This window comes from Molossus molossus, unplaced genomic scaffold (assembly GCF_014108415.1).
Source record: "Molossus molossus isolate mMolMol1 unplaced genomic scaffold, mMolMol1.p scaffold_m16_p_13, whole genome shotgun sequence".
NCBI lineage: Eukaryota > Metazoa > Chordata > Mammalia > Chiroptera > Molossidae > Molossus > Molossus molossus.
The window spans coordinates 35,252,882-35,269,414 of NW_023425348.1; the positions used below are offsets into that span (position 1 = coordinate 35,252,882).

The 16,533-nt window shown below is 37.6% G+C and overlaps 1 protein-coding gene across 1 annotated transcript in view; it reads left to right on the top strand.

Annotated features, from left to right (window-relative positions):
- The first annotated feature begins 7,086 nt into the window (after positions 1 to 7,086).
- The window catches only part of DLG2 (discs large MAGUK scaffold protein 2), a 1,351,614-nt gene continuing 1,342,167 nt past the window's right edge, over positions 7,087 to 16,533 (top strand). Inside the window, exon 1 of the mRNA XM_036258408.1 lies at positions 7,087 to 7,406. Coding sequence (XP_036114301.1) covers positions 7,365 to 7,406 — 42 coding nt within the window. The 5' untranslated portion in view covers positions 7,087 to 7,364. The remainder of the gene's footprint in view (positions 7,407 to 16,533) is intronic.

Here is a 16,533-nt window from a genome sequence, read left to right on the forward strand (position 1 = left end):
AATCCTGAGAAGCTCTGAAATGCTTTGAACTTTGTAAATCAGTTATTATTATCTCAATAAAACTTCAAGGAGGGTGCAAAAAATTCCAGTGATATTAAAGCACGTCAGGGATTATGAGACAAACTTCCTAAGATGTATTTCTCTTCAAGCCTGATTGGTAATCATAGGGAAGTCCTACAAGGTCTTCAAATCCTTTCAGGCCATCTTGTAGGTATTTAGAAGTTAATCAAGAGGGATGATAACATAGTTTTATCTGTCTCTTTACCTCTATCATTTCAATTTTCTTTACTCTAAAAACTACCCCTGATTAAATTTCCTATGTACTAAACAGTAGGCCAAGCAATTTGCATACCTTATTTGTTTTAGTCTTTACAACATCCCTGTGAAGTGGGACTGTTAGCTTTATTTTACCGAGGAATACTCCATGGCAGAAAGAGGTTATGTAACTTGCCCAACGTCACACAGCTGGAAGTGGCAGAGGAGGAACTGAAACTTAAGTTGTTGATTTTCTCCAAAGCCTAAGATTCTAAGTTCTAAGGTGTTATACAGCTCCTTGCTCAATTGGCATTCATCTCAGAGTCTTGCGCCTTTTTTACCTTAAACAAATAGCCAGAGATTTCCACAACAAAACGGTTTTATTCAGGAAAACCAAAGAATTGCAGTTCAGGACATGCAGTCTGATGGTGAACCCCACACAAGTTTAGATAATCAAGGAAAGGAATCTTTGTTTATATTCATGAGCCCCATAACGATGTTTTGGTCAGCTATGGCCTGAATATATGATGGTGGTCCAATAAGGGTACAGTGGAGCTGAAAAATTCCTGGTGCCAAGTGACATCACAACCATCAAACAGTTATAGCACAATGCATTACTCGTGTTTGTGGTGATGTTGCTGTAAACAAACCTACTGCACCACCGGCTGTATAAAAGGATAGCAAAAACAGTTATGTGATAGTATATAATACTTGACAATAAATGACTGCTGCTGGTTTGTGTATTTACTATACTACACTTTTGTCATTATTTTAGAGTGTACTCTTTCTACTTATAAAAATGGTTTGCTGTGAAACAGTATGGTGGGTTACGTCGGGAAGAGCCTCATATACCTCATGTTTACTGTCTCTATTGCATCATTTTCTCTTGTGTTTGATTTAATCTTGTGTTATTTTGTACAGTAACGTGCTGTACAGGTTTCCAGCCTGGCAGCAAAAGGCTGAACCATGTGGGTTAGATGTGTAGTAGGCCATACCATCTAGGTTTGTATAAGTGCATGCTGGGATGTTCACACAATGATGAAATCACCTAACAGAACATTTCTCTGGACATATTCCCATCCTTAAGTTGCACATGACTGTAGGGAGTTCACAGTGACTGTTGTAAAGAAAGAGTTCATTGGAGGAGACCGAGAGTTCAAAGTGTAGTGGCTTTTCATTGGCCGAGTTGTGACAGTATTTCATTGGCTGAGTGGTTTCCAGGAGAGGAAAAGATCCTCCGTCTTCCTGCTGGCATAGTAGAGTAGAAAACCATTATCCTGTTGGAGATGAAATTATATCTCTTCCTGTTGGGGTAATTGATAATGAGTAGCAGGACACGAGACCTCCCCCTACCAGCCCTTCCAACTCCAATTTAAATGAGGTTTCTGTTTATTAATCTTCACAGTCTCCGCTTTAGAATGATCTCATTTGCACCTGTAGTCATTTTATTTTCTGTACTCTCTTTCCTCTAAGGGTAATTCTCCTACCTATGCTCTGGAGTCCATCTATTCCTATACTGCAGGAGTCTTTGCTATTAGTTTTCCTTTGTAGCAGTGGTTCTTAAACTTTGGTTTACACGAACACCTGTGGGGCTTGTTAACACAGATTCCAGAGCCACATACCTGGGTTTTCTGATTTGGGAAGTCTGGAGGGTGACCTGATAAATTTCTTTTTAAACAAATTCCCAGTGTTTGCTGATGCTGCTAGCCCAAAGACCAAGCTGAGAACCACTGCTAGAGATTCTAGAGCAGGGGTTGGCACACCACAAGCTAAGAAATATTTTTTACATTTTTAAATGGTTGAAGAAAATCAAAAGCATAATATTTCCTGACATGTGAACAGTATACGAAATTTAAATTTTAATGTATATGAATAAAGTAAAGTTGGAACACATGACATAATGTCTATGTTTGCTTTCTCACTGTAACATCAAAGTTGAGTAGCTGTAATAGAGTTGAGTTGTTGTGACAGTGATTGTATTGCTGGCAGGCCTAAACCATTTTCTATCTGGACCTTACAGTATCAGTTTGCTGACTTCCCCCCCTGCCCCCTAAGTAATTGTTATTCTAGCTGCACAATGGACTTACCTGAAGAGCTTTATAAAATACTGATGCCTGGGTTTCACTGCCAGGGATGTTTATTTAATTGGTCTGGAAGATAAAAGATCCTTAACATTTAAACACATCGTCTGTGTCCCAGCTAAATAAAACAACACAAGAAGCAAGGAAACCTACTAAAGTTTTTCTTCCTATAAGAAAGGACTAGATAGTTCAACCTCCTTGTTTTATAGATGAGGAAAATGTACAGAAATATGAATTATGTGTTCCTGTTAACAGACATTGTTGCTGTTATTATTGTTGTATTATTAGCTAATTATAACTGCATATTGCTTTAATATTTAAAATTTTTGTATAAAAACAAGGTTATATTCTAAAAAGTATTACATGCTTGTCTTAGTCTGTTTAGGCTGCTGTAACAAAATACTATAGATGGGGTGGCTTATAAACAATAGAAGTTTATTTCTCACTATTCTGGAGCCTGCAAGTCCAAAATCAAGGTGCAGGGCCAATTCAGTGTCTGGTGAGAGTCGGGCTCCTGGTTCATAAACAGCCGCCTGTCCAATGTGTCCTCAAGTGGTGGAAGGGCTGGGGTGTCCTATATGAGGACACTAAACCCATTCATAACACCTCATCACCTCTCAAATGCTGCACCTACAAATTTTACATTGGGGATTAGGTTTCAACATGAACTTGAGGGAGGGAATACATTCATTCTATAGCAAGGTTTATTGTAAAAAAAGAAATCAGTGGGATGAGTGGAGTTAGAAGAAGGTGGAGGGAGGATAAATGGTGATGGAAAGGATTTGACATAGGGTGTGAACACACTACAATATACAGATGATGTATTATAGAATTGTACATCTGAAGCCTATATAATTTTATTAACCAATGTCACCCCAATACATTCAGTTAAATAATAAAGAAAAAGAAATAGGAAATATATGTAGACGTCAGGTTCTAAACTCAGTGCAGTAGGTAAAATTTGACTTGAGGCAAGTTTACTTGATAGCCACTTTTTCTCTTCAGATCTAAATAAAGTAGTTGGCTTGTGTTTAAGGGCCATGCTTTAAGAAAAAAATGTATCACACACTAGAATTACTTACATTCCAGGGAGATGTCTACATTATAAGAGGCACTCAGGAACTAAGGTGAATTCAGGTAAAGATAGATTCTGACCCCTTATGTCATGATCATCCCCCTACCTGTGCTCAGTGAGAACAATAATAGGCAAATCCCCTCATAGGTCCTAGAATTTCATCCCTTCCTGTGTCTTTATTCCTCTCATTCACTGAGAGAGGACAGTTGGATAAATAGTTCATTAGAGGCCACTGTAGTATACAGAAGAGTATAAAATGAATAATGTAAGGTAGTATCTAACTTCTCTTCCTAAAACAAGTTTCAATCCCCAATGACCAATGGTATCAAAAGTTTACAAACACACATGCACACACACACACACACACACACACACCCCTACTACAATTATATATACATATACATAAATATAGGCATACTATACAAACTTTTTATCAATCTTATTTTTTCATTTAACGTTATAACTTGGACATCTTTCCATATAAGAATATGTACCTTATATGTTTTTAATAACTGCATAGTATTCAGTAGCATAAAAAAAAACTGTAATCTTACAAATATTGCACTAATGGATATTTATAATATATATGTATATATAAAAATATATATGTCCTTGTATATGTATCTATATCTAAACCTATACCTATATCCATATCTATACCTAGGATTAATTCGTGGATGTTGAAGTTTGAATAACTACATCAAAGAGAAAGTTCCTTTCATAATAGTTTATAAATTACATTCCAAAAAGTTTTCACCAATTAATGCATTCTCACTAGTACTTGTTATATTAATTTTAAAAGTCTTTTCTAATTTTTATGCTTTTCCCTAAATATGAATGAGGTGGAGCATTTTTAATGTGTTCTGTGGTCTTTCTGTGAATTGCTTTATGTTCTTTGCTTTTATAAAATTCAGTTTTATACTTTTTATCAGTTTATGAAAATTCTTTGTATTTTAAGGAAATTTTCCATGAAATACATTGCAAATATTTTCCCAGATTGTCATTGTATATAATTTAGCTAAGCAGAAGTTTTTTTTAATTTTATTTTATATAGTCATAGCTGTTTCTTTTCTAATATAGCTCAGCCTTCTCCACTCCAATATTATATACACCAAGACCAAATCTATTTTCTTCTAATATGTTTATGGTTTCAATTTTTATACTTAAATCTTTGATCTATTTGGACTATTTTGATAATAGGGTTCATCTTTTATCTTCTCAATGACAGTATATGCTAAGTATTATTCCCATTTTATAAATCTCTATTAAACAAATGGTAAAAGAAAGGATCTAACATGAAAGTAATTTTCCAGTACTACTTGCTTGTGAGAGTTAGAGCTTAGATTTACTATGCTGCCTCCAAATATATGTAGTCATTTATAATTTCCTTCTACAGTAGCAGATGTTATTCCTTTAGCATGTACACTGACCTGTGAAAGCCTTTGCCTAAAAATAGGAAATACTTTTTAGTGGGACATTGTCATTGTAGTTAATGCCTCATTTTCTGCACCTGTAGCATAACAGTACGTCAGCTATCCTGGTACACTTACAAAAACTAGGCAGTAAATCTATAGGTATAGTCCATGTCTGTACTGGGATGCAGTGGGATGGTTAGGTGTATATGAGAGTTTAAGTGCATCTGCAAGTTTAAGAACCTTTCTTTATAATGTACACACATTTACACAATGAAGTCCTCTCAGGAGAAGTCCTCCGGGATTGCCTTCCAGGAAAACCTGCATGTGCTTTTCCACCTATAACTTTATCTGTGAACTGTTCTAAGGTTTGTTACATTTTCCAGCACGTTCTCTCTCTCTCTCTCTCTCTCTCTCTCTCTCTCTCTCTCTCTCTCTCCTGGGCTGTCCCAATACCCCAGGATCTCTTAAAATCATAATTAAAAAGATATAAAGTTGCTTACCCCCCACAATTCCTAATGGAAAAATATTCATACTTATTCACAGGTTAAAAACTTATTTTTAAAAATCCTCTGAACCTCCAATAAAGACAGGCATATAAAAATCTTCCTATGATTATCATGCCATTGAGTCGCTGTGTTTGGGTTTATTTATTGGGAAGAGCTGCAGGAAATGTGACCTGCTATGACCTCAGATGGGGAAAGTGTTAACGGAAATTCTGGGTTCTGCCTTTGAAAGCCATTAGTAAAACTTGTGGAATGATGAGTGCTGGGCATCCATGTCGGGGTTTTTAATGCCCTGGAAGTCACTGGTTGTGTTACAAGTGCTTACAGTTTGTAATTACCTAGACTTTTATGACAGACAGAACTGGGAATCAAATTAAATAGCTGCCTCCTTTCATGATTGCTAAAGAATCTCCAGCTTAATACAAGATTGCCTTTTTCCTTCCTAAAATAAGGCACAAACAATGACAGCCCAAAATAGATATTTAGTCAGAACTGACGACACTTTCTGAATGCTTGTCATTAAGAGAGAATTAGAAAATCCTGCCTTTCTTCTTCCTTTAATTTCTCTCACTTAAACCCCTTGCTTGCTTCTGAAGCTGCTTCACCTCATTGCCCAGGAGAAATGCCCGGTAGCTCTGCCGGTACCTCAGCACCACTGCAGGCTCCAGAGTGGGGGTGGCTTATGCAAAACACATTAAAGAAAAATCCTAAAAGTCACTGCAGCTTTTTCTGGTGAGTTCTGCTGATCTTCCCTGTTGCTGTAAGCTGATGGGAAGCATCGTGGCAAAGACAACCACTCTTTTTCCTCCCACTATTTTTGCTGCAGTGAGAACTGTTCATTTCTGCTTGCATTTCGTCAGATAGCTTTAGAATTCTAGCTGAGTATTAGGGCTTCCTAAGGCTGGAAATAAGAGTTTAGAACGTTAAATTGGAGTTTTGTCCTCTGGCTCCGTAAAAATTGAGTTAATTTGCAGCATCCGGTGCCTGACAGGAATGACAACAGAGAGTAGGATCTGATGATGTTTTATTTATTTATTTTTTTCCCCTTATGGATTCATGGGGGCAGAAGCTTTTATTTTTCTCTCTTGCTCTCTCCCTTCCAGAGTCAGCTGAACACATTACATTCAGCAGCAGTAGCTACTGAATCTGTGGTTATGTTATCCTCTGGAATCTTCCGTCTTTATTCTGAACTCATCCTGTACTATTGATTGTCATTTACTAATAAAGCTTAGTTTTGGAAAATTGGATGCATCGTTTTATTCGTGAGCCTAGCAACTTTAGATACCCTAAGGAGGTGTGAACAGATATCACAGGACAGGGAAGTAAGAGGAGGTGGTACTTCTGAGCCATATAACTGCAGATCACCCCAGGGGAACCCAGTTTACATTTTAGGGGACTTTGTGAGACAGTGATGCTTTGGTCTCGGTTCTATTTCACACTGAAAAACAGAATGAGAGGTGTTTGCAGTGATTTGTAGTATTTGCCAAACAGGGCGCTGCATCAGAATAGCCTGGACTGTAGTGCAGAGCCCATATTAAACCTCCACAGGGAAACGGGTCTCCTGTTCATTTACGGTCTGCCGAATGCAATCCCAGTGTAAAGTATCTAATAGGATAACAGAGAGCTCTCCAGAAACATAAGTAACTCATTGGTTAAATTTCAGTTCTTCACCTTCTCCCCCATCCCTCCTGGGTGAGCTCATTCTCCCCTCCCGTTTTTTTTTTTTTTTTTAAACCCAGTGATTTAAAATGCTAGAAGGAAAAGCAACTGAAGTCTTAACTTTCAGATGCTGAATTCTCAGCTAATTGAAATTACTGGGCACAATGCTATATATAGCTAATGAAGAGATTTTGAGCTCTCCCTCAGTGCCTTCAAGACATGTCGTTTTGTAGTCAGAGAAAACAGAGATCAATGCATTTTCAAACTGACAGAGGGAACGGATGCTCCTTAGTAGCACATGCCCAGGACCGAGTGTGTGGGGCTTGCGCTGTGCTGAGAAGCTGAATACCGGTCCATATGCTTCTTATTTACTGCAATGTTCTTTGCATGTTACTGTGCACTCCGGACTAACGTGAAGGTAAGAGGAGGCGAGCCGACAACTGGGCACAATATTCATGTTAAACCAGCTGCAGAAAATGTCTACCTTGTGTGGCTTCAGGACTTTTCGGATTGCTGGCTGAGCAGGCAGATTATTACAGGTGGTTGCAAGGGTTTTGTTTTATTGTCGCCGTGCAGCCTCGCTGGGGGAGCATGTTGGAACGCTGCTGTGAAGTGACCTTCAGGTTTAACTGTTTGTAATTCAGGTTCACGCTCACACTTGGGGGCTGGAGTGGGGGGAGGAAAAGGTGAAAATTATGTAGGTAGGCCAGAACCAATAAATCAGCGAGGGTAAAAAGCTATAGAGCATGCTTTAGATGAGGATTTCAAGTCTTTCAAAAAAGTGCTGTGAGCTGCCTGCGTGTGTGCAGCTGAATTGTTTGGAGATGGGGATGAAATATAGGGGCTGTAATGGCATTAGGATGTGATCTGTGGGATAGCTGATCACCCTGTTCATATAAACACATCATTACCATGGGAAGTTGGTGATACTGAGCATACGCATCCTCAGCTCTGTTTGCTTTGGCTGCACGGGTGCTGCTGCCCGGCGTTATCACCCCGCTGACATTCACTTGCTGTAGCTAATGAGCCTCTGAAGTTGAGCCTAAGTTTAGGAGATTTACCCCTTGTCAGGAAGGACGGCAATATTACTGGAGAGGTTTTCTGACACTGCCCTTTGAGCACTCAGCCCGTCAGGCCAGCTGTGGAATTCCAGGAGCATAATTTAAAGTGCATTACATCCTGTGAGCATTTGGAACTTGTATTTTTGAAGGAAGTTCAAGAGGAAAGTGATTGCTTTTCAAGAGAAAAAAAATTTAAAGGGCAGTTAAGACTTCATACCTCAAGTAAGATCTTAAACATGTATCAATGTAAAGTGTTGCCCCATTTCATTTTACTGGGGGAGCCTTTTAATATGTCTGGGTACTAAAGTTTTAGTTTCTGTGTTTACAAGTCTTATTAAGGATCTCCCTGCTGCTCACTCTTTTGTAAGCCTTTTTGTTTTCTATCTGAATTTCAAACAGGTAGTATTTAAGTTTCAATGACCAGTTCTATTACAACCACAGCTGGGAAGCATTTCTGTGGATCATCTTGCAGACTTCTGCAGAATTTACTTTTTACCACTTTTAAGATTAAATTCAACAGTCAATTCCGCGCCCCCCCCCCATACATATGATACAGTAAACTATCAAAAGAGATATTGAAAAACCTAGAGAGAGTGCCCAAATATTAACTGGAATTTCTCCATCATTGTCTCTTGTTTCAAATTATGGGTATGTAATGCACTGGTTTGTAATCTCAATGAATTGTAAATGTTTTCCCTCATTTTTTTGAAAGAGAAAAGTGCTTTCCCCCTCACCCCCCTCCGAGGGGATATAAATAATTTAGATCAAGAGATAATTGTCTTACTATTTCATTGTTATATTTCAGAAGTACATAAAAACCTGAGTCCACAGTTCCTTTGATATGGGTTTTGAGAAAGTCCCTTTTTACTCTTTTTACTCTTTTACTATTAGGACTAGTAGCTTTGTGGGGTTAGCTTAAATTTTTGTCACTTATATTCATAAGCAAAGGAATGAAGTCTTATACCAATAATATCTCAATTTGGATGACTTTGGATAATAAATTCTTAGTACTTTGGCTAACCTGTACTGAAAGAGATAAACATTTCTATATATTAATCAATGGAAACTCCGACCATGTATATTACCACATAAAGCATGTGTAACCTTGCTTTGAGTAGGTTAACTTCAATTTTAAGTATGCTTACACCCTTTCAATAATTACTTTTTGTACTTTTTTTCAAATGTTATAATTTTTCATTAAGTTTATCTTTTTCTTATGAGATATCAAGTTTTGCAAAAGAGTTTGTAATTACATGGTCTGATATTTTACCAAGTTTTCACAATAAAATCTTATGTGATGTTTTTATGTTTGTTTTATTTTATGTTATATTTTTAAAACATTTGATTTTGTTTTTATTATGCCCAGAATTACTCATTTGCTAGGATCTGATACAGTCTCTTATACAGTGTGTAGCTTCTCATGTTGCCATGATTTAACATGATTAGTGTTATAGTGACCCAAAACTTTCAGATGATTATAATTCAAAGGATAGAAACAACTCCTTATTTTTTATTTATTTATTTATTTTTGCACTCACAATCTTTTATCCTAGAATGATTGTTTTGTTAGTTGGACCTTTATGATATAGTGCTGTCAAAAGGATTTTTTGAGAGTAGAGTGTTTTCATATATATATTTGTAACAACGAAGACATTAAATTTGGAATGAATATGTATGTATATATATGTGAACATGCATATATTTACAGATATCAGAATGTGACTCATGATCATCATTTATTCATTTATCTATCAAAAATAATTTGAAGGACAACTATGATTTATGCCCTATGCTAGAGTCTGGGAAATTAAGGTCAGTAGAAAACAACCCTTGCTTTCAAGAAGCTTCCAACTTGGAAAGGACGCAGACCTATAAACAAGTAAATGGTGTGAGGTATTACAGTACCAGTAATGAACATCTACAGAAGACATTGTAAGGACAACACAAAACAGAACACTGGCTAATTTTACATGGACTGGTCAAGAAAGGTTTTATGGTGAAGTCACCTCTGAGTTGAATTTTGATAGTTAATGGAGTTTTGCCAGGCAGCCTGGAGTGAGGAAGGTCTGCCTGGTAGAGAGAAGGACAAAAGCATGGAGTTAAGAAGAACACTTTGAAGACTTGCAAATAGTTTGAAATGGAGCACAAGGTCTTAGAAGACTGGACAGTGAAATAATAAGGTCAAACAAATAAATGCAAGGTAAAGCCAATACTGTGAGAACTATCTGAGCAATCATCACAATTTAACTCTTTAGAAACTGTCTTACTTTTCCACCTATTTCTAGGAGGGATTTCCACAGAAGGAAAATAGATTAAAATGTCTAACCAGGGGGGTATTATATATGTTCTTTGTTTTCTTATTAACTCTAAGTTGTTTGAATTTTTTTTATTTTTATCCTCACTTGAGGACAGTCTTCCATTTTTTGTTCAGATAGAGTGGGAGGGAGAGAGAGGAAGAGAGAGAGAAACATCGACACGAAAGGGACACATCGAGTGGTTGCCACCCACATGTCCCAACCGGGACCTGGGACAAACCACAACTTAGTCAACCGAGGTACGTGCCCTTAGCGGGAACTGAACCCAGGTCTCTCTGGACCCCAGGCCAACGCTCCAACTGCTGAGCCAAACCGGCCAGGGCGTAAGTTGTTTGAATTTGATAAACATTCATATCATATTGGCTTGAGTTTAACTTTTTAGATAATCTGATTAGAACAATTTAATCTGATTCTGTTCACACAAAAAGAATAATGTGATCATTATATAGGTGTACAATATGTTGTACACAAAGTATCTCTTTAGTAAAACATACAGGAAGTTTGTTGCAGCAGATGCCCATATCATTTTTGTGTGCAGAAATGACTATTTTTTTTAAAGTGCTTATATTGATACTAACTTACATCTAAGTGATACCTGTTGCTTTTCTAAATAGTTTTATGTTCCTCATCTCACTATTTTCCTCCTTTCATTCTGCTACTGTAAACATACCCATATACACTCACAAATCCACAATATCTGAAATACGAATGCCAAGTATTACACCCATTTCACAGATAAGGAAACTAAGGCAAAGAGTGTGTCAGAAGCAGATTTGGTATAGGTCTTTTGATCTCTGATTTACTGGCTTATTCTAGTAAAGCCTGCTGCCTACCCTATAGATTTTAAGAATTCTCCTTTTAGTTTTGAAATTCCTTGGGGATAAATATAAGAAGATTTTGGAAAAAGAATGTAGCAGAATGTTTTTAAAGCATGGATTCTTGCAATTCCAAAAGAACTATATTTGGTCTATCTTCCCCATTATTCCATAGAAACATTTTTTTGCACAAGAAACTTTCTTAATTCAGGATTTTTATCTATATACTAGGGATACATAATAGCTTTCAGTTATTATAAGAATTATGTGATATAAGGCATGTGAACACTGTGAAAAATGTCCTTAGAATGTAGTAAGTAGTCAGTTTAGCTCATAATTGATAAAGTTGAGGCCACTAAGTAGGGAGAGACTTCAAAGTTGGCTTCAGTAAGAATAGTGTTAAGAAATTCTAGGAATTGAGCCCAATTAAAAGATATCTGTAATTAGCAAGAAACATTTTCAGATAAACGTCCCCTCTTCTGCCACTCCCATCACTACCACACATGCACATATGGTATCATGTAAACTACATAGAAGTCAGGATTTCAGTTTGCTATGTTTACGTCTACATTATCAGCATCAAGAACAATGCAGATACATAGGAAGTGCTCAATAAATACTTGTTAAATGTTACATTCACTGTGCCCCAGATTTCTCTTTATTACTTACTCAGCTTCTTCCCAGGCTTTGAGGTCACATGGGCTTGGGTTTGAGTGCTGGACTTGGCAATCACAAACCACTTGCACTCAGTCATATTCTCTTTTGGATCTGCACAGCCAGGTTGTAGAGCTAGGTCAGAGGAAATCAATAATTCAGACTAAAACAATTTGTTGCATGCTTAAACAGTGTAGAATTCAGACATTCATCATGCTCATTTCTACTGAGTTTATTCAGTGAAGTTCCTCTTTTCTATACACCCCACTCTTTTCTGCCTGTGAGAATTTGCTAGAATTGTTTCCTGCAATGGAGATCCCTTCTCTGCATGGACATGCTTGTCTAAATTCTATCCTTCCTTTCAGAAGCAGCACAGGGTGTCTGTTTTCCAAGAACTTGACCTAACCACACTAACTACTTTATCTCTCCTTTGATTTAGTGAGTGTAATTTCTCCATCATTCATGGCAATAAATCTTATATTGCCTTATGACATCACTTACATATTTATCTTACATTGCTAGCTACTTTTTATTAGGCTTTGGTATTGCCCTCATCCCAACTAGATTGCAAGTACTTTGAGGACAGGAACTATATACTGTTTTCTTCATTTTTTTTTACTTTAAAATACTTGATTTATTGTTTGAAAGGGAAACTTTCAGAAATTCTATCTCCTTATGCTGCTGATGCCTACTCTTTGCTAGAATCCATGATGCATCCCACATATTGGTGCTTTTAATAAACACATTATTTGTTGTAGGCAGGTCTTGGAATCATGAATCAGAGTTTTGGACAGTCTGTGTAATACCTATGGCTCATGCATCAGGGATGGTTCCTCTCTGGGTTCCAGTTGAATACGTATCTTTCAGGAGGTTAATAAGATACTAGTCCCCTCACTGGGCCCCTGAATGATGGCTTCAAATGGTTGTGAGCCGACTCAGTACATCGGGTCTATAATACCTAAATCTACTCAGTATATTGAATTTACAATATCTACTGAGGCTATTTATTTCAAATCTTTAAAAATTAATACAAGAAGTTAATTAATAAAGAATAAAACCAAACAACAAACAATACCAATAATGGCTATCATTTGTCAAGCTCTTACTACAAGCCATGGACTACACCAGTAGCCGAGCACTTATTCTTCAAAGCACTTCCCAGTGACCTATGATGTGAGCATTGTAATCATCATTATTGTACAGATGAGGGAAACTGAAGTTTAGGAAACAAAAATAACTTGCCTAATGTCACCCAACTATTAAGTGCCTGTAAAGGCAGCTTTTAAATCTGGTCTGTTCCACTCTAAATCTTTTCAGAATCTCCCCAAATAAATAATGTGAACCATAAATAATTAGTATGTTGCAGACAAGTAAAATCTATTTTTCTTTTTAAAAAGGTAAGAAATTAAATAAATACTAGCATTGCATGTTTTACACAGTATAACCTCACCATTCCTTTTTCTTACATCTTTTCTGTTTTTCTTTTTCATTCAAATATAGTTGGCATACAATATTATATTAGTTTCAGATGTACAACATAATGATTTGACATTTATATACCTTACCAAGTAATCATCACAATAAGTCTATTAACCATTTGTCACCATCCACAGTTATTATGTTGTTACTGACTATATTATCTATGCTGTACATTACATCCCCATAAGTTATTTATTTTATAACTGTAAGTTTATACCTTTTGATTCCTTTCACCTTTTTCACCCATCCTCCTGTCCACATCCCTCTGGCAATCATCAGTTTGTTCTCTATGTCTATGAGTCTATTTCTGTTTTGTTTTTAGATTTCACATATATGTAAAATCATATTCTATTTATCATTGACATATTTCACTTAGCATAATGCCCTCTAGGCCCATCCATGTTTCACAAATGGTAAGATTTCATTGTTTTAAATTTAGTTAATTAATTTATTTTTGTTACAGATGTTTCTCCTTTTCCCACCACTGATTCCCCCCTTCCCCCCCTCCCCACCCTGTCCCCAGTTTTGTGGTCCATGCTCATTGTTCATACATACATGCATATAAGTTCTGTCGTTTGCCCCCCCCACCCCCTCTTCTGGGGATTGTCAGTCTGTACCCCACTTCCACGTCTCTGGGACTATCCCATTCCTCAGACTGTTATGTTCATTCTTCATTTTTTAAAATAGGTTTTTTATGGATTTTTTTAGAGAGAGAGGAAGGGAGAAAGAGATAGAAACATTGATGTGAGAAACATCAGTCGGCTGCCCCTGCACACCTCCTACTGGGGATCAAGCCTGCAATCCAGGCATGTGCCCTGACTGGGATTCGAACTGGGACCTCTCAGTCCAGTGCTCAGTCCACTGAGCCACACCGGCCAGGCTCATTCTTTTCATCATGGCTGAGTAATATTACATTGTATACATATACCACTTCTTTCTTGCCACTCATCTCTTATGGACACTTAGGTTGCTTCAGTATTTTGGCTATTGTAAATAATGCTGCAATGAATATAGGGATGCACATTATCTTTTCCAACTAGTGTGTGTGTTTTCTTTGGATAAATTCTAGAAGAGGAATTGCTAGATTGTATGGTAGTTCTATCTGAAATTTTTTGAGGAACATCCATAGTGATTTCCATGGTTGCTGCACCAATTTACAGTCCCACCAACAATGCACAAGTGTTCCCTTTTCTCCACATCCTCATCAACAATTGTTATTTGTTGTCTTTGATAATAGCCATTCTGACGTGTGAGGTGATATCTCATTGTGATTGTCCTGGTGATTAGTGATGCTAAACATATTTTTGTGTCTGTTGACAATCTATATGTTTTCTTTGGAGAAATACTTATTCAGGTCCTCTGCCCATTTTTGAATTTTTTTTTTATGTTGAGTTGAATAAGCTCTTTATATGCTTTGGATATTAGCCTTTTATCAGATGTATCATTCTATTTCTTTTTTGAAGTTCTCACTATGCTCATCCATTCTTTCGAGTTCAATGAACACCTTTATAACCATTACTTTTGACTGCTTTATCTGGTAGACTGCTTATCTCCAGTTTGTTCAGTTCTTTTTTTGGAGTTTTTGTCTTATTCTTTTGTTTGGAGCATACACTTTCTTCTTATTATTTTGCTTAGCTCTCTGTGTTTGTTTCTACGTATTGGATAGATCAGCTCATCTCCTGGTCTTGAAAGAATAGCCTTATGTAGAAAGTGTCCTGTGGGACCCAGTGGCACAGTCTCCCCTTGTCATCAAAGCCAGATGCTCTAGGGGTGTCCGCTGTGTGGATTGCACCCTCCTGTTATTGTTAAGCCACAATTGTGTGGGCATGGTGGTGGTTAGGATTGGCCCCCAGGCCCACCAGCTGTGAGGCCCAGCCATGACTACTGTGGGCTTGTTGATGAGCAGGGTTGGACCCCAATATAGCTGTCTGTGAGGCCTGGCCAAGATTGCAGAGGGCACATTGGTCAGTAGAGCTGGACCCCGGGGGTGGGAGCTACTTTGTAGGGGAATCTCTTGACTTCTTGCTAATAAATGATAGTTAGAGTCAGAGCATGAAGCTTTCTTATGTATTCTCCATTCATTTTTCCACCAAATATTTAATAAGCATCTATTGTGTCAGGCACTGACCTAGTTGCTAAAAATACAGGGTAGAACAAAACAGACAATGATCCATGTCCTTATAGAATGCACTTGGTAGTAAGCTGAGTAATAAAAAAAAAAGAGTTAAGTAAGATAGATTATGTGTAATGATACATGCTGAAAAGAAAAAACAAAACATGGAAGTGTTATCTGAAGTGTGAACTTGGGAAGGGGTTGAAGTTACAGTTTAGATAAAGTGGTTAGGAAGGTGAGCTTGAGTGAAGACCTAAAGGTTGTGAAGGGATCAACCATGCAGGAAAAGGTAACAAAGTGAAAAGGACCTGGGGAGGGAGCCACCTGGCATTTTAAGGCACGTCTAAGAAGCTAGTGTGGCTGGTAAGAGGAAGGGCAAGAGCATGCCAAAGTGAGCAGATCACGTAGGGCTTTGTAGGTTAGGCGTCTTCCAGCAGTGAAATGGGAAGCCAGCAGGGTTTTGAGCAAAGAAGTCATAATTTGACTAATGTTTTAATGGGGTCACTCAGGCCTGGGTGTTGGAAAGAGACTTTAGGGGGGTAATGACCAGAGCAGAAAGACCACTTAGAAGTTCCTGCAGTAATACAGGTGAGAGATGTTAATAGATTGGATCTGGTTGGTGCCAGTGAGACTGGGGGCAAGTTTTCCAGGTCTCTATATAATTTCACTTTTTTCATCCTTACCTGAGGACTTTTTTTTTTTTTTTTTTTCATTTATCTTCAGATAGAGCGGGAAGGAGAGAGGGAGAAAGAGAGAGAGAGAGAAACATCAATGTGAGGGAGACACATCAAGTGGCTGCCACCCACACGACTCCAACAGGGGCTGGGGACAAACTGCAACCAAGTTATGTGCCCTTAGCGGAATCTGAACCTGGGACTCTCTGGTCTGCGGGCTGATGCTCTAACTGGTGAGGCAAACTGGCCAGGGCTATAATTTCACTTTTGATATTTATCTTCTTCTTTGCCATTTCCTGCCCTAATACTGGGTTCTCCTCAGCTGTTGGCTACTGCTTCTCAGCTCTTCTATATTTGGTCAGTATTAATTAGAGAGAAGTGCTTAGATATATGCTGGCCATTTCAATTTTACTAATTAAAAGAATTTTTTTTTT